The sequence below is a fragment of the Lepidochelys kempii genome, chromosome 3, assembly GCF_965140265.1.
Source record: "Lepidochelys kempii isolate rLepKem1 chromosome 3, rLepKem1.hap2, whole genome shotgun sequence".
Lineage (NCBI taxonomy): Eukaryota > Metazoa > Chordata > Testudines > Cheloniidae > Lepidochelys > Lepidochelys kempii.
Genome location: NC_133258.1, coordinates 125,955,131 through 125,978,070, shown reverse-complemented (window position 1 = coordinate 125,978,070; position 22,940 = coordinate 125,955,131). Strand labels below are relative to the sequence as shown.

Here is a 22,940-nt window from a genome sequence, read left to right as displayed (position 1 = left end):
ATGGGGATGTAGAATGCATGGTTCAGAAGTTAATGCTGCAAAAAGCAGCATTCTTTTCCAGTGGGAAATAAACTATTTATAGTATGGATGATTCACGGGAGAATTCAATGGATGCTTTGCAGCTCTGCTCTGTGCCTAGCTGGCAATTCCCTGGAATTACTACAGAACTGCAATCTTACATTGTTATCAGAAGCCTTCCCCTGGGTTTGGGAGTGAAGAAGAGTCATCACTGTGTGCCCTTCTACACTTCCAGGGTCAAAACTGTGTGATTACCACATGTTTGCTCCCGTTGCCCCTTTCTGACCTGACTGGCTAGTCAAAGTTCAGGGCTCTGTGGATGTTCCAGGTGGGAGGAGAAATTGGTAAGAGCCAGGTATTTGTTTGATGCAATCTTGTTTATTTACAAGGAAAGTATAAAGTCCTGTGTCTCTGAATGCAGAAGGAATCAAGACAAAAGAAGCAGTTCCTTAGCTTACCAGCCCCCCAAGCCTCTTTAGCCAACACCAGTGCCAAAAGCTCTTTCTATGGCTTTTTCCAGGGTCACACTATGCTCACTATGCATCCGATGAAGTGAGCTGTAGCTCACGAAAGCTTATGCTCAAATAAATGGGTTAGTCTCTAAGGTGCCACATGTCCTCCTGTTCTTTTTGCGGATACAGACTAACACGGCTGCTACTCTGAAACCTGTCACTATGCTCACAGGCTCTTGTTTGCCTTTTTCTTTTTCCTTTCCTCTGCCTCTCTCTCTGTTCTGATCCGTGACCTCAGTAGCTGTGTGTTCTTTCACACTCCCAGGAACACCTACCCAAAACAAATCTCAACAAACCCACGCCTGGGCAGGTTTACGCCTGCCTTTTGTCTTAGGTGAGGCTTATGTTTGCAGTGATGGTAACTGAAGGGTGAGTTTACACCTATCAGCCTGGGAAGGGGGGGTTAGCCCACCCCATAACAAGGTTTCACACCCAGCTCCTGAGACTGGCCTCTAAACCCCCTGGGTCAGGGGAGCCTAAAACTGTATCTTCCTCAGTGTAACCCTCTTGTTGAGGGAAGATTATCACTAGTCCATATTTAAACATGCCTGTTACATGGCAAGTGCGTAAAAATCATGCTTCCTCAGGAAGGTGGGAGGTGATCGAAAAGAAGAAGCTTTACTTATTGAACAATAATAGTGACTCAGCTGTCAGCCTTTGATGTTGAATTATACTTGATAATAGTCTGTTCCCAGCCTACAAACGGATTACAGATGATCATCTGTTTAATTATGTTTCAGTGCAAAGACAACATTTTCTGAAAGTGTAGGCTAATGTATCAGTTTTGCTTCTATTATGTTTTCTTTTAATTATATGTATTATGATGATCTGAATGTCTGAGAGGACGGGAATATAAAGAGAGACAATGTGATTGACTACTAGCTTTCCATATTTAATCTTTTTGTTGATTAAAGGAGTGCTGACCACAGTAGGGCGACAAAATTAATATCCTTAAAAGTTACTGAATCACAATATTGTCTCAACATTCTTTCTTGTTTCCACAAAAACTATCGGTGATTTTTTTGCTGGCTGCCTTAATGTTTCATGTCAGAATGCTTCTGTGAAAACAGCAAATGTTGGCCTGGAGCAAATATATGAAAACATGAGGTTATAACTCCAAGATTGCATTTTTAACATTTGTTACCAAAAAAAACCTGCTTATAATAGTGGGGAAAGTGAAAATGTCTCCCCATTATCAAAATCACACTACAGATCAGTAGAATCTCTAGTTTTTCCACACAAATATTTTTGAATAGTGAAATATATCACAATCACATAACGAGAAATCACTTCACATCACTGAAAGAGAGCTGCTTTCAATGCTGAAAAAATATATTCAGCAGTGCACAGAAACACTACAGAATAGTTCAGGGCAAAAAGTAAAGAATTGTATCAGATCCAATTGGTATGGTAAGGAAATTTAGGTGGGTAAAATGCAATTACCCATGCTGGAATTTGACCAGTTGACTAGGGTTAAAATCCCTACTGTTCTGAAAAGTGCAGTAGAATCTTTTTATGGACCACAAGCAGTCAGGAGATAAGAGTTAGGTTTTCTTCAAAACATAAATCAGCAATTAGATTAAATACTCCATACTACTGTTTTCATATGGTAAAAATAATTTATAAAGTGAATACCTAAATAAATCCCTTGTGCAGCATGCTCCTTCAAGAGCGCAGCATTTATTTACTGAGTCTGGGACAGATAATTCATTTGCATTTGTAGATATCCACAGTCTCACTACCATGGTTTTACTATGTTCCCTACACCAGTGAGGTTGGTCTGCCATCACCTTTCAATCTGTTATGGGTGCTGAGTTAAACTTAACTCAGAAAATAAAAATGTATTTACTTCTACTATTAAAAATGAAATACATCAAAATAAATAATATTCATGGGCTAATTTAAGCTGATATAAGCATGGAAATTCAACATAATTATTCACGGCGTGACCGGATCATGGCCTCTGGAGTTAAATTTCACTGGAAGGGACCTAGGGAGATGAGAACTGTGTAATCCTCCCTTGTGGCTGTATTACCTTTTCAGCAGATTTCCCATTGGATGTTGGAGGTGGAAAGGGGACAACACTCCCTCCCTCCAACATCTCATTTCTTAGCCACCCCCTCATGCTTCTCCATTCACTGAATCCTGGATGTATAAGAGTGCTCCAAATGATCCAAGGCAAGGCAGTGCCATGCAGTTGGTTCAGTCTTCTGCATGCAGATCTAAGAGGTATGACCTCATTCTTTTCTTAACCTGTCACATTGTGCCTATTGGTTCACAGGCCTACCTAATAGGTGGCTGACACTTAAAGTCTATGTGATAAAATTAACTTCTCTTCTGAGATTGCTACAATACTGAGCCATCCCGGGGAGTCGTGAACAGAATGGCAGCCTTAAATCTAACTTGCATTATTTGTTTGTTTTTTGTTTGACCCTTGATGATGATAATACACTGTAAAAATGTGTGTAGCCCACTCTCAGAGAAACCTCTGGTCTTCAAGAGTGTAAGAGTCCACTTATTTCTCCCTTTTAAGACTCTGTAGATCACTTTGCAACCAAAGAGCCTTGGGTTCTCTGTGCACCTTTCTCTCCTTTCCTTCAAGAGCAGTGAAAGCTCTGTGATTTTTGTTGCTGAAAGCAGACACCCTGCAGTCAACTCCCTTCCTTCAAACACTGGGTCTCAGATCATGTGTCTGGGCAGTCCCAACCAAACATTCAAATCATGCAATTGGCTGCCTTGGCATGTCAGTCAGGCTGATTATCCAGCCTGCACAGGCTATTCATGTCTCATGCATATAGGTATGTAGACCTTTGGGCTTCTGGGGATCTTTCTCTTCTCTGGAGTCTCTAAGAAGGAGGCGGGCTACATGTATATTTAATTTGTATATATTTCCTCTCTTCCACCATTTTTTATTCTTTATTGTTAAATGTACTACGTATCTTTATAATCCTTCTATGTTTTTTGCCTTTTCCCTTCCAGCATCCTCCTAGATGAAGAGGGTCACATTAAGATTACAGGTGTGTAAAGAACAGCATTTGATCATTGAAACTTAATCTCTATAAGCTTGCCAATGTACTGCATTGGTTTCCATGCATCAAGCTGTGACCTTGGGTCAGTAGCTGGAAGGATGCTGGGTGGGAGGGATAGCTCAGTGGTTTGAGCATTGGCTTGCTAAACCCAGGGTTGTGAATTCAATCCTTGAGGGGGCCATTTAGGGTTCTGGGGCAAAAATTGGAGATTGGTCCTGTTTTGAGCAGGGGGTTGGACTAGATGACCTTCTGAGGTCCCTTCCAACCCTGATATCCTATGATTCTAAGGAAGTTGGTAGAGAAAACCTAGAGGCTGCAGGAAGTGGGATTGATGATTCAGTAGCTGACATTATTCCCTCTGGTCATTGCTGAGCGATTGGCCTGGTGTAGTGTAAGGGCCCTGTGCATGCAGGAAGTACCATTTTTCAGATAAAATTGGGCTCCTGACTGTGGCTTCCAGCTCCAGACTTCTAACCCAAGAGTCCTTGCAACCACACACCCTTCTGGCATGGCTTCTAGCTTCAGATTAGACTGCAACCAAAAGATGCCTAGAATGGACATCCCTGTATTGCCTTGGAGCTGAGGTGTGGGCATCACTGCATGCTTGTCCACTTGTGATGATTAGAAATTCCATGGTACTTTTTGTAAGAATTGGGTGTTAACTCCAATGTCCTGTGCAAATTCCAGCTGGTGTACAAGTATTCTGCTTATCCAAATTACCTCTGCCATCTCAGGGACGTATCTTCAGAAGTGTGTGGAAAAATGCATGTGTCCAACTTCAGGGTACAAAACCCTACATGCAAGCAGGGAATTTTGTTCGCATATAGCCGCATGCAAATGCAGCTTCCAACTTCTGAGTATGTTTTGTTTTATGTGCACATAAACTGCACATTACGTGAATGTGCACTTCTGTAAATATTCAATTTTCAGTTGGATTCGGTATGCTGTATCTCTGTGGTAAACTGTTGAGTTTCATCTGAATGAAAAATGCTGTTTAAATGTGAGATAATGTTTATAATCGTAAACCAAGATCTGACAAGAGTTCTGTCTATTTACAAAATGTGCCTAGATTTTGGCCTGAGCAAGGAGGCCATTGACCATGACAAGAGAGCCTATTCATTCTGTGGGACAATAGAGTACATGGCCCCAGAAGTGGTCAACCGGCGAGGACACACTCAGAGTGCAGATTGGTGGTCCTTTGGTGTGCTAATGGTAAGGGTGAATTATGTTTGTTTTTTCATTCTTTTGGCAGCTGTTTGGATATTTCAGGCTAAGAAGGCTCACTTTCAGCAATTAATGGACTGGTAGTAAGGAGGACATAAGTGGGTGATGATTGCTTTGATCGTTCACATGGCATCAGCAGTAGGAAAATAATTACTTCTGACATTATATGAGATGACATATGGCCACTAATTTCTCACTCCCTCATTCCAATTCTCTCATAAGCTGGCTGTTATAATTGATTGCCATGAGTCATGATAACCTTATTCCAAAGAGAGAGGCCGAACAAGTTTAGAAAAATACAATCACCCCAGGAATAAGCAGGATCACTGTTTTGTTATTTGAGTTCTTGGTTCTTGAATGGAAGCAATTCCCCATGTGGCATCTGTCTGTAGGATGTCGCTGATCTCTTAGAGAAACCCGGGGAGGTTCTCCACCTCTGCAGCATTTAATATAAAGTGAAACCTCTTTGGGAAAGTCTGAGGAGAGATTCAGATTCACATGCTTTTGTGTTCAATGGCTAACAATATTTTCAGAGGCTGTTTCTTCATAAAGCCCTGAGATTAAGCTCCCAGTATGAGCAGATTTTGTTAAATTCACCTTCAGAGAACCAAAACTCCCCTAGCCAATACTGACTGACATTTAACGACACACATTATTTATTATTTTTTAATCATAGACAATCTGATCCGTTTAATATGAGACTCAAATTCCATAGTCCCTCCCTTGAAGAGTCGCAGCTTGCTTAGATTGTAAACTCCATGGGGCAGGGACCATCTTTTTGTTCTATGTTTATACAACACCCAGCACAATGGGGTCCTGATCCATGAGTAGGGTTCTTAGGTGACACAGTAGTATAAATAATAATAAGCAAGACAGGTACAGGTGTGAAATAGGCCAAATTCACCAAGAAACCCAGAGGTGGACATAACTAGGAGTTGTATTTTAGCTAGTATTATTTACTCTTTACAGTATTAATTTGGTTGCATCAGCCCCTATTTGAAGGAGGTGGGGAGTAGGAAATGAATATAACAGTGGTGGTTAAATTCTATTTTCTGCACCTTTAGGAATACTTCCTTAGAACCAGTGGTCATGTCAGCGATGTTTCTCATGACCATGGCTCTAGTGAGGACTAGAGGGTAGGCAAAGCAGGGGGACAGCTTCTTCTGTCCTGTCCACCTCCCCTGAGTATGTGCTATTGTCTTTGCCCTTGACTTCCTCCTGAAACCTTGTCAAACATCTGTGTTTTGTTTTTATATATAAAGAACTCATTTTTAGAGGGCATCTTGGCTGTTTCATTTCACCTCAGTAGTTCATGAGTAGCTGTGCTTCCCCTTCAGTTGTCTTCTTGACATCAGTAAAACTCACCATTGTGCAAGGAACCATATATCCTGGCCCAACTCTAGCACCACCTGACAGTGGATTTTCTGCATGGTTTTTGCTAGTGGTCACTGGGATTCTCTTCAGATCCTTAATTTTCTACCTCCTAAAAAGGCAAACAGAATTTTGAAACAGTTGTCATCTTCTTCACTCTTGCTCTCCTGTCACTTGTCTATGACCATGTTTGTATCTTTGCTTTGTGTGCTGAGTGTTTGCTGAAGGGCAAAGTATGTGGAACAGGGCATTTTAGGGCAAAGTATGTGGAACAGATTTTTAAAATAATTGCTCCTCACAGAGAAGAAGCCATTATAAATAGATCCCAGCTACTTTTATAGTATCGGGTACTTTTTGACCTGGTCATGTCCTTTCAGAGAGCCCAGTCATTTATTAATTAAGGCATGTCTGTGCCACCTACCCTGGTGTATGATACCATTGTGTGGTATAAATTGGCACAGAGGAGGGGCACTGGTTCACCCCAACTTCATTGACATCCATTTCTTAAAATTCATTGCTCTGGTTTAATTGTGTGAGGATCACTTTTTCTCTCCATTACTGCTTAACTTTTAATAGTGATGGTCTTTATGCAAATTGGTTTTGGACCAATTTAAATAGGATCAACTATAAAAAGCTACCTTTAAAGACATCTGCAGTTGACTCCAACTTATTTGAGCTACTGCAATTTTTGTAATTTAAGATCATGTTCTTGTTCCTTTCCAGAATCATTCATTTTGTCATACAAAAAAATCTCAGACCCATTGCATAGAAGCACCAAGAACATTCTTGGACTGCTTTTTCCTTCTGCTTCTACTTAGGTTTCTTCCCACCAACAAAACAGTGGAATCTGTTTATAGTCAATTTGGATATAATGAAGTGGTGTCAAAAACCCCAAATTGGGTTGGTGCCTTTCTATGGACTTTTACGCTCTTTACACTGAAGTTTCACTTTCGTATAAGTAGGTCATTGTGGTGTTACAACAGAGCTGTGCCCACAGAAGGATGTTCTGAGGGATTGCCACCTCCTCCTCTGCTCTTCTTTGGGGTGAAGCAGATAGGAGCAGAAAGGAAGCTGACACTACCCCTTGTGATGAGGGATAAGGAAAAATCACTAGCTACCACTGCTTCACACTTGGTGTGAAGCTATGGTCCTCCAGAGATCACCCTTTGCCCACAGAGACCCGTGTCTCTACAGCGGGGGTGAAGCAGAGTGGATCTTTCCACAGAATGACCCTCTTCTCACAGAGTGAAACTCAGCTCATAGTGAAGTTGTTTTGTGGTGATGGACAATTTTTATTTTAACCTACCAGAGCAGCTCCACTATATGTGAATCAGTTACACAGAACTGTCTGTGTCACCACATCATTGTACTGCTATTTCTTGCACTTTGTTTCAATGTTTTTATTATTATTGCATCAATAGTTTACTAGCCACTTTACAAACGAATATGAAGACAACGTCACTTTTTATTAATTTGTGTCTCCTTTGCATCATCATTATAGTGCTCAGTATTCTTAATCTTAATCTTTTTTCTCCATTTCATTCTCTCCTACTCCCCTCCTCAGTGACTTAATATATTGGAAAAGATAATGGAATACAGATAGAGATAGTAAAATCGTCTTAACTGTAAGCTGGTCCTTAAGCCTTTGAGTGCTGTCAGAGACACCTCAGAGAAAAAAAAGCTTTAATCACTTTAACCTTTTTTCCTTTTAATAATTAACTGATTGAAGCAGTAAAAAGGGATTTCTATATGCAAAAAGTATGGGAGGATATCTGCTGCTAGCATTTTCCTCTTTTTGTATCTCCTTATGCAGTATTTTCCTTGAACTGTGACTAACATACTCTGGTGGAGAAGCTGTTCTTAAGATAAACTAAAGATCAGAAAGAATTAAGTGATATCCAGATATTGGTTAGAATTTACCGCAAAGCAATTTGCAATATGTTGTCAAATTCACATGAAAAATAGACTAGTTGGAGGCATATATGTACCTTGATGGAAAATGTATGTAAGTGTATTATTCATATCCAAAATCTTGATCAATAGGGTAAGAAATATGTTCCTTGCAGTAAGTTCTAAATTATAGTGATAAAATGGTATTTACCCCAGCAATGAGACCAGTCACCAAATAGTGATACTCCCTTGTCTCCTTTTATACCATTTGCTTCAATTCATAATATAGAGCAACAGCATAAAGAGAAAAAGAATGATAAGCCATTTTAAGGGCTTGTTCTCTTGAGCCACAATGCAAGATCCAAGCACATAAAATGTAGATCAAAGGATCAAAATGGATTGGGTAAAAAGAGATCAAAGACTTGGCCCAAAAATAGGGATCTCTGAGATGGGTCAGTGGTTGCCAAGGGAATATTGTAATTTTCTATCTAAACAAGCTGTTCGAGCTCTAGTGTGTTGTTCCCACTTTATATAGTACTGTAAATGGATATGGGCTTGTCTCGAGCAAAGCAGATCTTACAATGTTGAGGGATTAATCTTCTGAGGTGCTGAGCATGCTCAGCAACCACTGACATCAATAGGAGGTGAGGGTACTCAGCACCTCCCAGGAACTGGCCCTAAATTATCAAAGCAAATAAGCCCTGGGACAACAGTGCAAGTAAGGGAGAGCAATGGGATCGGTGACGGTGAAAAATGGGAGGAAGGAATGCTGGAAGCGGTGGGATATAAAGGAGCAGAGAGAGAGTGGTCTGTTGAGGAGCACAACAGCCCATGACAAGTGTAGGTAGGGGCAGCAAGACTGAAGGTGCAAAGTTTTTTGTTAAAAACTAATGAAATTCTGTCAGTGGGCATTAGCAGTGCCACCCTGTTAACACGGAAACAAACGTTGTTTTTGGATCAATACCAATAGAAAGGCTTGTGCTCTGAGTTCAGGCTGGAGGCTAGTGTAATTCATGAGTTCTGATCTTGTTCTGGGTCCTTGGACATGTAAGAAGAAAGGTCTCTTCTTCAGATTTCACAGGTGTAAAATGGAGAACAGGGACAGATTCTCCAGTCTGCCTTACATGGCACAAACAGAACTTAGAGCATCCAGAGATTGTCTCATGTAAGAGGAGGCAGGGGGCCTGGTAGCGAGGGGGTGAGAAGATGAGACATGAGGGACCTTATGCCCATGGCAGATGTTAATTTACACCAGGACCAGTTGTCTGAGACTGGAGACCAGCTCCCCATCAGTCTCTTCTCTTAAGCACAGTGGAGAATCAAGCTAAATAATATTTAGTCTCCCACCTCATGGAAGTGTTGTACAGTTTCATCTAAGTTTGTCAAGTGCTTTGAAGCTGAAGTCCAATGTAAAATATTGTTGTTATTGTCACGCTGTCTGGAGTGGCTCATGACCAAGAATACCAACCTCAGTACAGACTGCTGGTATGGTATGTTCTATAATTAGATTTCACCAACCCAGTTCCAAATGTGAACTTCTGGATCACTGTAACAGTCTTACCATGTAGTCCCACAGTCCCCTTAGGCACTCCAGCCTATCTTGCCATGCAGGCAAGCTGGACTTAGTGATAACTGGTCACTTACACCAAAAATCACAAAATATTCAGGTTGCTCCCAGTCCCAAGAGACCAGTCACTTACCCCAGGTCAATTTGTACCCTAGATCTCATACGAAAGAGAACGCTGGTAGCCAATCCCATAGTAAACTAATTAAGGATTTATTGACTAGGAAAAAGAAATGAGAGAGTTTTCTTACGAGTTAAAACAGGTAGTATATATACACAAATGAGTTCAGTGTATTGTTCCAAAAGGTGGCAGAAATGTAGTAATCTGTCAGCACTGAATGTCTTTTTAGAGCTAACTCAGGTTGACCCTGGGGATCTCAGGTTTTTTTTGTTTCTTAGCTCCAGCCCTTGCAAGAGTTCAAATAGCAAAGAGATAATCTTCATGTCCGCTATCTTTATTTCCCTCTTTCTGAATTCAAGCTGATGGGATGTGCTTTCTTGCATCTAGCACTTTTGTGGGTGTAAGAGGGCCATTAAACCAATCTGTGCATTGTGATGTTCCACACAGACCCATTTAGCCTTGATAGTCCTTCTGCATGGGCAGGGGAACCACTTTTCCTGCCTTGGTTGACAAGTTCAGAGCAGGCATTTTTACAATTTTAAACCAAAATTTATATACTACTCTATAGCACGGGGTACAGACATGACAAGTAAGATTACTGCATGCAGCAACCTACAAGCATTTTATAGAGATTAAAAACATTCTTACAAGTTTAACTACCATCTTGACCAATATTAACATACAGGTGAGCTGGTCTGGTTTCCAGCTATGAATTTGGCTCAGCTGACACCTACAGCCTTAGCAAGAGCTGGCACCTGGTTTACCAGTATCACAATCATCATTGTTATTATAATAAAAATGATCTTAACTGACAAAGTCTATATCCTGGTCTCTTTGAAATCAATGAGGGGTTTGCCATTGACTTCTGTGAGACCAGTACTTGCCTTACTTAGTACCAGTAGCCTGTCTGAGTCTTTGATGGTAGAACTTTGTAAATCAAAAATCCTGCTGTATCCTGCTGTATTTATGATCATGTAAATACCACAGTTTGCCAATCAATGTGTCAGAATTAGCTTAAGGTAGTATAGTACGTGTCCATAGGAATGGGAATACCAGATGAGAGCATACCTCCATCTTGTATCTTGGCTCCAATATCCTGCTTTACACACATAGCATCAATCCTTGATGCTCTTTTAGTAAATGATGGTACCTGGTGTGAGCCTACTTATAAATTTGTTCAGAGGGATGTAAAGATGTGTAAAGGTATGGTTTATCATGACCAGACTCCTTTTGTTTTCTGTCTTCCTGCCTGCCACTCACCCCTAAGGCCTGAGATTTCAGATTCCAGCTCAGAGGTCTGTTCTAGTGGTGTTATAAAAGCTCTTCACCAAGAGAATCAGTATGAAGAGTTAATTGATTTAAAAGGCTAAAAAGTTGTGGATAAACCTAGTCCATTTTCTGCTACACATTGAGAGGTTTGTAACAACCCCATAGATGTAGATCCCTGGTGGGTTGGGCTATCATTGAGATAGCACGTGCAAGTCTAATGGGAGGCCTGTAGTCACAATGGTCTCTTAGCATGCTTTCTGGCTAATTTACAGAGCTCCAGACCTCGAGGAGGCTGTTTGTTTTTCCTCAAGTGAAGAAAGTTAGACACTCTACAGACAACTTCATATGCATGTGGTGGGATGTGAGCGATGATTGGGCTAGAGGTCCCAAATAAAAAGATACGTGTTTTTTTGCAATGTAGTGAATACATAAAGAACAAAGTGAAGTGCCTTTCTTTAGTTGCTGCACCTGTAGAATTTGTAAGTAGAGAGGGGAGATGCTAATGAACATCTTACTCTGCTTCTGGCCAGACCGAGAATGTTTTGCTCTGATAATTTTTGCCTTAAACCTAACTGTACTATGGAGCTCTATACACCAAGGATTGTACAGTGTACACACACGTACCTGGTTAGATCAATACCAAGCATCACAGCAAGACTACCTCCTTTGCAAAATCCAAGTCTAACAATGTCCTTTTATTTTCATTGTGAGGGATGCTTTTCATAATTCAGATTATTTTGCATGTGAATAGCAGTTAGGTGAAGCTCTTCAAGCTCTTTACAAACACTAATTAATTATGCCTCTTGGGAGGTAGGTGATGCAATTCTGTCCACCCACCTGAGGGGGAGCTTCTACAAGCACCAAGGACCTGCTCATGTTCTGTGGTGCAGCTCCATCCCAGACCTTCCAGTGAACCCTTTAGTTCACTTTCTCTCCCCGCCCCCCTCCCTCCGCCACCACCGCTCTACAGTGCTCTCCTTCTTCCTGGGAACAGAAGTTTCCCATCTGCTCTCCTCCACTAAACCTTCCACTTGCCCCAGTGACCCAGTCCCTTCCCATCTCCTGATCTCCTTCACATCCACTCTCATCCCCTCATTTACACTTCTCCTTAACTGCTCGCTCTCCTCTGGCTCTTCCCCTCACAATACAGGCATGCTTTAGTCTCTCCATTCTTAATAAAAATTACCTTTCACCCTACTTGCCTCTCCAGCTACTGCCCCATCTCCCTTCTCCCCTTTGTCTCTAAACTTATTGAACACACACTTTACAATCTCTGCCTGGAGTTCCTTACCTCCAATTTCCTCCTAGATCTTCTCCATTCTGGCTTCTACCTCATCAGGGCTGGCTCTACCATTTTTGCCGCCCCAAGCAGTGAAAAAAACCGTCGCCGCCGAATTGCCGCTGCGGACGGCAGAAGAGAGAAGCTGCCGCCGAATTGCCGCCACTGGCTGGCAGAAGAGAGAGGCTGCCACTGAATTGCCGCTGCCGCCCCTGACTGCCGCCCCAAGCACCTGCTTGGAACACTGGTGCCTGGAGCCGGCCCTGTACCTCGTGCCCTCCACTGAAACTGCTCTGGCCAGAGTTTCTAATGATCTCTTCTTCGCCAAGTCTCAGCACCAGTACTCCATCATCATCCTTCTTGACCTGTCAGCCACCTTTCACACAGGCGACTATTCTACTCTTTCTGAAATTTGGTCTCTCCTGTCTTCCATGATTCTGTCCTCTCCTGGTTCTCCTCCTACCTCTCTAGTAACTCATTCAACGTATTCTTCAGAGGATCCTCCTCATCCCCCCTTCAGCTTTCTGTGGGAGTTCCACATGGCTCTGTCCTTGGTCCCCTTCTCTTCTCCCACTACAGTTTTTCTCTGAGTAATCTCATCTATAAACACAAATTCAATGACTGTCTCTATACGGAAAACTCACAGATCTACCCCTTATCCCAGACTTGCATCCTTCTGCTTAAATTAAATTGTTGACCTGTCTCTCTGACATCTCATCCTTATAGATGGCTCGCCATCAGCTCAAGATCAATGCAAAAAAGCTCCTAATCTTCCCCTTTTCCTGCCCAAATCCTCTGTTGTCTCCTTTCTCAAGCACTGTGAACTACACCACTATATCATCTTGGACTCAGACCTCTCTCTAGGTACTCTCATCCAGGCTATGTCTAAGTCTTCTAGATTCTGTCTGCATAACATCTCTAAGGTACGGCCTTTCTTTTCCGTCCACACAGCTAAAACACTCATAATTATATCTTGATTACTTCAACATCCTTTTCTCTGGCCTTGAGAAATGCAATTTTGCCCCATTCATATCTATTCAAAAATTTTCCTAGCTCATCATTTTGACCGTGTCATCATCCTCTTTGCAACCCTTCCCTGTCTCCCTTTTCTCTATCATACCAAACATATGCTACTTGTCTTCACTTTCCAGGCCCTTCACAGCCTATTCCCATCCTATCTATCATCTCCATTCAGTATCAAAAGGCTGACTTGCGTGTTGATCAGCCCGTAATGCCAACATCCATTGTTCACTTGTCACATTTTCAAACAAGCACGTTTGTGTTTTCTCCCATCACACCTGAGAGGGACTCCCCATTAGCATCCACAGAGGTACCTCAGGATGGTCCTTCAAACCCCTCCTTAAAACTATCCTTTGCCATGATGCCTACAAAAAGATTGACAGTGGTGTTGGGGTTCTCCCAGGACCTCTTCCATTCAGCCTCTAAGAACTCAGTTAGACTTCAGTCTTGTCACTCTGGTTCTTTTATTTGGCAAACAGCAAAGCTTTGCTGAGTTGATCAGACTCAAGTGTAGGGGATGGACACACAGTGAGCCACATATCCAAAGTTACACAGCAAACCTCTTCCTTTATATACATTTACACATTACACTGGAAAAAAGAAAAGGAGGACTTGTGGCACCTTAGAGACTAACAATTTTATTTGAGCATAAGCTTTCGTGAGCAACAGCTCACTTCGTCGGGTGCATGCACTGGTTTACTATACATTGCATCACACATTTGGGGATCGGCTTGGTTATTTTGTAGGAACCAATCCCTGAATACCACGCACTGTTCATGCGCAACTTACTCTTTACCTTATCTTAGGTTCCAGGCTTATCTTATCCATTGTTATCTTGTCCATTGTAAATGGTTCCATGGGTGTTCCCCCTTATCTTACCTTGTACAGACGTTCTCTTTACAGCCTGCTGATGCATTTACCTCCCAAATCCGTCTCTCAAAAAATGAGGCTTCACCCATGTCCAATTACTCATGTCAAGCCAACCTTACACTCCACCACTTTTGTTTTTCTTTTTTATATTAGCATTTGTTTTATTTGCATTATATTCCTGTCTTTCTGTGCATTTTTTCAAGTTTAGTACCCAGCAACACATCTTAAACACTACAGTAGTTATTTGAACTACTATTAATGCTAAGCTTAAAGTACAAACTAGGGGGCGCAAGCTCATCTGTGGCCGGGATTCTCAACCTGTTTCTTTGCGGACCCCTCAGCATGCTTGTTTGGGTGGAATCAGGGCCCAGCAGGGCTCAGGCCATCTCTGCAAGGCACGGGAAGGGAGTGCCACCTCCACCCCCGACTCACTTCAGCAGGCCACCCAGCCCATCTGGGATGGGGAGTGGGAGGGGATCAGCTCAAAAAGTTTGAAAACCACTCAGGGTGCAGGGAGATGGGGTAGCTAGGGGCTGTGTGCAGGCAGGAGTGTAGCTCAGAGTGCAGGGAAGGGGTAGCTAGGAGCTGTGTGCGGACAGTGGGGTAGCTCAGGGTGCAGGCAGGGAATAGCTAGGGGCTGTGTGCAGGTGGGGGTAGTTCAGGGTGCAGAGAAAGGGGTATCTAAGGGCTGTGTGTGGGCTGGGGGGTAGCTCAGGGTGCAGGGAAGGAGTAGCTAGGGGTGGTGTGCAGTGAGGGATGTAGTTCAGGATTCAGAGACGGGTAGGTAGAGGCTTTGTGCAGGCAGGGAGTAGCTCAGGGTGCAGGCAAGGGGAAGCTAGGGGCTGTGTGTGGGCAGGTGGGTAGTTCCGGGTGCAGAAAAAGAGGTAGCTAGGGGCTGTGTGCTGGAAGGGCACCCCCCACTGTGGTTGCTGCTTCCCAAGGGCTCTGCCAGCCCTGGAGCCTGGTCCCCCCACCCAGGCAGCTCTTACCAGCTGCACAAGCAGTCAAGAGGGGCCGGGAGCTGAGGAGCAGCCATAGTCCCAGGCACCAGCAGCAGGAGGAGGAGACAGGGAAGCACTGCGGCTGACTGTTCCATGGCACCAGCCAGAGCAGGAGCCACCCCACCCTGCCCGTCTCCAGCTTCTGTCCTTCGACCTGGCCAAGGGCCGGGACCTCAGGAGCAGGGGAAGAGGAGGGAGGGTGGGACGTCCCCTCTCTGGTTACATTATTAGGAGTTACAGCACTGCAGTTTGGGGGTGCAGGAGGGGCAGCTCCTCCCATCACACCCCAACTCCACCCATGGGCTTGGGGTGCTGAATCTCACGGACCCCATGAAACCAGCTCATGCCGCCGCCCAGGGGGCCACAGACCTCTCAGTTGAGAACCACTGACCTATGGTATAGCCCACCAGCGTGTAAGTTTACATTATAAGCTTGCTTTGCCTTTAAAGCATTTTTTCATCATTTTAACTTTATTTTATTTTAATTGCATTATAAAAAACTTGTACAAAAATATAAAAATGTTTTTATTTATTACTATAGCAAATGTAGGTGTGAAACAGAATACAGACTAATTAAAATACCATTCCCTGGGTTCTGGTGCGCTGAGACCACTGCTTATGTCTTGCTGACTAGTACTGTCTTGTTGTTTTCTTGTACTCCCCTGTCTGTCTGTATCCATCTGTTGTCTCTCGTCTTATCCTTAGATTGTAAGCTCTTTGGGACCGGGACCATCTTTTTGTGTGGTGATTGTACAGTGCCTAGCATAATGGAGCTCTGGAAATCTGATACACTGAGCAATTAAGTGACTTTGCCCAAGGCCATCTAGCAAGTGACTGGAAAAGATGAAAGTGAGAGTAAAGCCCAAGAGTCCTGACTGGATGTTCAAGTCTCTGAAACCAAGTGATTTCAGGGTCCTAGTGCAACCTTGAACATCATCCCAGACTCACAACATTTCAGCAGACCTGGAGTGAAGTAGTTTGGGCAACCTGTCCTTTCCCCATACTCTGTTAAGGTTCGTCTGGCCATCACCCCCAGCTCTCAACTTAATTTTGTCAGCTCACTGGATCTCATTGAAGATAAACTCCTCCCCCTCACTCCCTCATTGAGTGTAGTTTCCCCATCTCCTGGTCTTCAGAGGACACTATGTGGCGGCTGCTTCTCTTATCTTGCTGCTTTGTGGGATCACCAGGTAAATGTTACTGCCTCTCCCAATCAAAAACGTGTGATGAGGTGAAGTAGGAGAGAGGAAACACTTCCTCTTCTGCAGTAGCTGGCGGTATGATGAGGCAGGTGTGTATGGCATCCAATAATTTCTAACATGGTAGCTAAGGAGCCCTCAGGGATTCCCTAGCAACTTCTTATTAGAGAAGGGAAACCTCATGATCCATAGCATGCTCTTGCTAGTGTTTTTCCCCTCCCACTGTTCATTAGTAAGTGGTGAGAGGTCAGGATTAGGGAAAAGCAGTAGTCTTTCAAAGATACTGGATGGAGTGGGCACACAGTGTGTCTGAATATGGGGGTTCATGATGGAGCAGGTGAGAGGGGAGGGAAGTTGTCAGGGACACAGCCACTGGGCCCCCTAGAAGACCAGCAGGGAAAGCAGGTGGTACACAAGGAACAAGCTATGAGATGGCTTATGTATTGGGAGGGGTAAAGCCTGAATCTCTCAGCAGAACTGCAGGGTTCTGTGATGGCTTTGGTGTCAGCTCACATCACCCTAATCCTGCAGTTTGGTTACTCCTAGGCCTGACACCCCGTCAATCTGCTGTGACACCCCTGCACATAGATGCAGCAGTGTATCTATGTGCAGGGGTGTCAGCTGTGAGGGCTAACTTCTTTGGTCAAGTCTCATGTTCCGTATTGAACAGAATTCTTAATTCTTTGATAATAAACAGGAAACCGGGGGTGTGCCGTGCAGTGGCATTAGCTGGTGATAACATAAGCTATTACAAGGATGTTTTTCTGTTTACTTAATGCTTACTAACCTTCTCCAACATTATGTTAAACACAATGGCATTGCAGTTACAGAAACATCAATGCTTTCTTCCAGACCCTGCCTTGATTGAGATCACTGAAGGAAAAAGCATTGATGCATACAATGTGCTGGAGCCACACTGCACTGACTTTTAAATATTGATGTTAAGTGCATGTCTTTTGAATTTGATTTCATCTTTATATTAGAACCATGTAATTGTAGAAATGCGGTAACAAAGTACTAGTGATTGAGACATTGCGGTAAATGTTCTGTATGGTGCTCAAGGGAGTTACTAGCACAACTCCCTAATGCCAGTCAACAAATGTCTCTCTTTTTTAAAGAACACTGTGTAGGCAGTGTGCCGTCTCCTGGGCGGGCAGAGCCCTCAGGGAGCAGCAAATGCTGTGGAAGGGTGCCCTCTGGGCACACAGCTCCTACCTACCCCTCTCCCTGCACCCTGAGCTACCCCCCTGCCTGCCCACAGCCCCTAGCAACCCCTCTCCCTGCATTCTGAGCTACCCCCCTGTCTGCACACAGCCCTTAGCTACCCCCTGCCTGCATCCAGAACTATTCCCCCACCTGCCCACAGCCCCTAGCAACCCCTCTCCCTGCACCCTGAGCTGCCCCCCTGCCTGCACATAGCCCCTAGCTGCCCCCATCCCTGCTTCCTGAGCTACCACTCTGCTCTTACTTTCAGGCTGATTTGCCTTCTCTGCCCACACTGTAAATACAGATCTTTTTATGGACTCCCTTGTGAATGGAAGCTGCAGTCTTTTTCTTCCTATATGATCAATGGCCAGGCTGTCACTCATATTACTAAAAAAGAAAAGGAGTACTTGTGGCACCTTAGAGACTAACCAATTTATTTGAGCATGAGCTTTCGTGAGCTACAGCTCACTTCATCGGATGCATACCGTGGAAACTGCAGCAGACTTTATATACACACAGAGAATATGAAACAATACCTCCTCCCAGCCCACTGTCCTGCTGGTAATAGCTTATCTAAAGTGATCATCAGGTTGGGCCATTTCCAGCACAAATCCAGGTTTTCTCACCCTCCACCCCCCCACACAAATTCACTCTCCTGCTGGTGATAGCCCATCCAAAGTGACAACTCTTTACACAATGTGCATGATAATCAAGTTGGGCCATTTCCTGCACAAATCCAGGTTCTCTCACCCCCTCACCCCCCTCCCAAAAACCACACACACAAACTCACTCTCCTGCTGGTAATAGCTCATCCAAACTGACCACTCTCCAAGTTTAAATCCAAGTTAAACCAGAACATCTGAAGTGAGCTGTAGCTCACGAAAGCTCATGCTCAAATAAATTGGTTAGTCTCTAAGGTGCCACAAGTACTCCTTTTCTTTTTGCGAATACAGACTAACACGGCTGTTACTCTGAAACCACTCATATTACTGTCTCCTGCCTCAAATGTGTCAGGCTAGCCTTATACCAAAATGAAAAAAACTGCAGCCACTTTTAATTTTCTTAAATTAGGATTTTAAGAGCAAGAAGCTCACAAGAGAAGAAAGCATGAAAAACATAACGTGTTAGATTCCCAAACATCCATGCTTCTTGAAATATGGGGACAATTCAGTATAATGCATATTACTTTTCTTACCACTTAATGGAAGAGTACTTAAGTCTCATTTTTAAAAATGACTTGGGTGCTTTCAATGGGACATTGGCTCCTAAGTCACTTAGGCACTTCTGTGACTTTTACCCAAAATCTTTTTCCCCTCTAATAAAACAGCTACTTCTCTCTGACCCTCCAAGCCAACCACCCTTCCTCACTTTTCTGGCCCTTTGTTTTCTGAGTCTGGCTTATAATTGTCCACACACAATTGTCCTCTGTCTCCTTTCAAGTGCCTGTTCTCAGTAGCTTCAGCGAGCTTGTTGGTGACTAAAGTTAAGCCTCAACCCTTCCTCTCATTCTGTCTCCTCCCCACAGAGCTATTATAACTATTTAATGATTGTGTTTACTCTGTGGTCCAAGTTATTAAATCATCAGGTACTTTTCCTGGTGACTATGGTTGCTGAAGAATGAATTTTAGGAGTCCTTATCATTCAAATAGCCTCCTGACATACTTCTGATTGTGCCTAGACCTTTATAAGTTCGGACATGACATGGGCATGAAAGCTTTCCCTTTTAGTCACAGAACTTCCCTCTACTTAAAACAGGAAATGCAGTCGTTTTGGTATGGCGAATACTGTAGCATCTGTTGGTAAGTTTTTCATAGTGACCATTGCATCTTATTGAATGATAGTGGGAACTGCAAAATACAGCTGACTGGTTAGAGAGTCCATGACCAGAATGCTAGAGGGGTAAAGAGGTAAAAGACACCATTTATTTATTTATTTATGTTATGGAGATGTATTAGTCTGTCACACCTCTCGCCTTCAGACTGCTAGCACTGCTACTAAGGAAGAGGAACTGTTTCAGAATAGAATGGTACATGTTTTTGGACATTTTAAATGAAATTAGCTCCCGGTAACTTGGCAACTTGGTTTTGCAGGCTATGGTTTCATGAATTATTGCTATGCAGACACTGCCAAATGCATTGTGCTGTGAGTCTCAGAGGTGAAATTAGGCTGGGTTTCTATTTGCATTGGATAACTTAGTGCTAGGGAAACCATGTCTGAACTGAAGATTTAATATGCATAATGTTTCAGTGTGGTTGATAAATTGTCACTTTTAGGTGACCTGATTTAAATGTCTATGCAGAATAGAAGACTTTAAGTTCAAGCAATAATGTCTAAATAGCCCCAGCCACTGTTAAGAGTTTAAAATGAGGTGCTGATGAGAGAAGACAAAGCCAGTTAGCATATATTTAATGAAATATGTACAAAAGTCAGAATATTTATTTGATAAAAATTGCAACGTCAGCTTTGAAGAGCAGATGTTAAGATACCACAGGAAGTAAATCTAGTACAATGGCACTTTGCAGTGAGTTTCAATTTTAAGAAATGCCCTGATCTCACTGGAGTTTTACCTTGTCTGAATATTTCTGTTTCATCTCTCTTTATCATAGGAAGTTCTCTTACCTGCCATATGCACATTTCTCATAAAGGAAAAACATATTGTATCCAGCAAGAAACATTCCTGCCTCACATCTTGAAATTTGATGTAGAGATTCAAATTCTGCCCTCCTTTCTGCTGGTGGAACTCTGTGCCATGGTGTTGCCCCATTGAAGTCTATAGGGTTTAGCTTTTATTTTTCTAAATTTCAGGGAGAAAAAAATAGTAATTTTTTGAACTTCCCATGGGTTAGGTTTTTTTAATCATTGGGAGTTTTGTACAGATTTTAAAAAGCCATTATCCTTTAAAACACCGGGCAGCCATTCCTTAGGGCTTTTATGTTTTCCCTTTTATGTCTTTTAAATTGCTGAAATGGATATGAGTATAACTCTAAACTAAATTTAGTATTTAATCATCATTTGTGTTAATCAAAGCAGAGCAGATTCATAGATACTAAGGTCAGAAGGGACCATTATGATCATCTAGTCTGACCTCCTGCACGATGCAGGCCACAGAATCTCACCCACCCACTCCTGCAATAAACCTCTCACCTATGTGTCTGAGCTATTGAAGTCCTCAAATCATGGTTTAAAGACTTCAAGGTGCAGAGAATCCTCCAGCAAGTGACCTGTGCCCCATGCTACAGAGGAAGGCGAAAAATCCCCAGGGCCTTTTCCAATCTGCCCTGGAGGAAAATTCCTTCCCAAACCCAGATATGGCGATCAGCTGAACCCTGAGCATATGGGCAAGATTCACCAGCCAGATATCCAGGAAAGAATTCTTTGTAGTTACTCAGATCCCACCCCATCTAACATCCCATCACAGGCCATTAGCACTGTCCTGATTACTCCTAAACTAATATTTACTAACTAGCACAAGGTAATTAAAAATGTAGGTTAAAGAAAGGCAAACAGAACGAAGCATGATCTTCTAGCACTCAGGCCTCTGGACTGAGAGCCACGAGACCTGGGTTCTGGTACAAGTTCTGACAATGGCTTGTTTTTTGACCTTGGGCAAATCATTCTGCCTTTCTGTGCCTCAGTTTCCCCAGTTGGGACAATGAGGCTTGCCCACTTTTATAACATACTTTGAGAGAGAAAGGTTTATAAAGTCGCTGTGAGTGCTAAGTATTATTATGAAGTACTTAGGGGAATTATTGATCTATTTAATTTGGAAGGGGGGAGTCCAGCTAAGGGTTGAATAGTACCTTAATGCACAAGTGGTCCCCCAGAAATCAAAGGAGCTACTCCTCTGCTAAGGTACAACTCAACAGAAGGGTGACAGAATCTGGCACTTGTAAATATGAGCTTAACTATAACCACAAATATTAAACAGTATATTTATTTACTGTTAAAAGACCCAAGACCTTACTTGGCCCTGACATAAGCAGACAGAATGCCTATTGACCTCAGTGGAAGTTGTCCTCATTGATGGCAGAGCTGAATTATGTCCCTGATCCTTGTTTTCCAGTACACAATACCCATCATTGCTTATCATGGGGAATCAGCTACTACTTGTACATGCAAACAGTGCGGTGACTAGCCCTGTGTGAAACTCTCAGAATTCAATTCCAACCAGGCAAGCTCCCTTGATTTGGGCTTTTGTTACAAATGTGACATTCCAGTCAGGGTTGCTGAAAGAATCAGTGCATTTCAGAGGAATGTTGGATGACTGATGCTTTCAGATGGATGTCAGGCAAAAATTGATGACCACTCTGGGCTTTTACTTTGAGTTTGTGGGTTCATTTAAACCTGAAACTCAAAGCAAAAATCATGGGGGTATGAACCCAGATGGGAAAAAAATTCATTTAAACCCATGAGCACCAGACTTTTGTGCATCTCAACTAGTGCATGATTCTCCACGCTACTGATGTGAACAGTTCCTTAGGCAGCTCTTTGAATTGAAATATAGTGCTGGTCTCTGATGTCCAATACCGTAGAAATGGGCTTGCCATAATAAAATCTCTTTTTGTATAGCTACAGTTTTTTAGACCTTTTTTGGCATAAACAGTACATTTTTACAAAATACTCATTGGTGTTTGAAATTAATAGAAAACAAGATAATGGAAAGTATTACAGTATGGTGCACTGTCAGATGGAATCTTATATAAATACTGTATGTGCTTATTTGATATACCATTTTTATTGTTATTCTACAGTTTGAGATGCTGACAGGGTCATTACCATTCCAGGGAAAAGACAGAAAGGAGACAATGGCTCTCATTCTCAAGTAAGTAGTAATGTCTGTTTGGTTTATCTACTACGTACGTGTTAGCTCTGTTCCTTGGATGGGCCATTGATCCTAAGTACATTTAACTGCATAAAGTATATAGAACAAGAATAAATATACATAGAGGCTGAGATTTTCAAAGCTGCACGTGGAGTTAGATGTGCATCTCCTACTAATGTCAGCGTTATGGTGTGCCTAAATCCCCTAAGTGATTCACCCAGAGTAAATAACTACAAACTGTATTGCTGGTCTATGAGCATTCCATTGAGGGGGTGGCCTTGCAGAAAAAATATATGTGGCCATATAATAAAAGACTGTATGATGATGCATATATAAAAGGGTGCAGAGCTAAAGTTGTACAGACAACCTGCACGTTGTCATTCCTGACTTTCGAGTCCTTTCCTGTGCAAACCTGACATTGATTTAATGCTAAGCGTGTGCATAAATGTTTGCAAGATCGAAACCATAGTCCCTGCCAAATTTCTTATTTCTGCCATCCACCACTGAAGCATCAGAGCTATTAAAAACCAAATACAATTTTTAATA

The 22,940-nt window shown here is 42.7% G+C and overlaps 1 protein-coding gene across 8 annotated transcripts in view; it reads left to right on the top strand.

Annotated features, from left to right (window-relative positions):
- Positions 1–22,940, top strand: part of RPS6KA2 (ribosomal protein S6 kinase A2) — a 476,285-nt gene that overhangs the window by 362,843 nt on the left and 90,502 nt on the right. For all 8 annotated transcript variants that reach the window (XR_012158128.1, XM_073337900.1, XM_073337899.1 and 5 more), the window contains 3 exons: positions 3,510–3,547; positions 4,629–4,771; positions 22,324–22,394. Coding sequence is in view for 7 of the 8 variants with exons in the window: in XM_073337900.1 (XP_073194001.1) it covers positions 3,510–3,547; positions 4,629–4,771; positions 22,324–22,394 (252 nt within the window). In the remaining variant the exon portion in view is untranslated. The remainder of the gene's footprint in view (positions 1–3,509; positions 3,548–4,628; positions 4,772–22,323; positions 22,395–22,940) is intronic.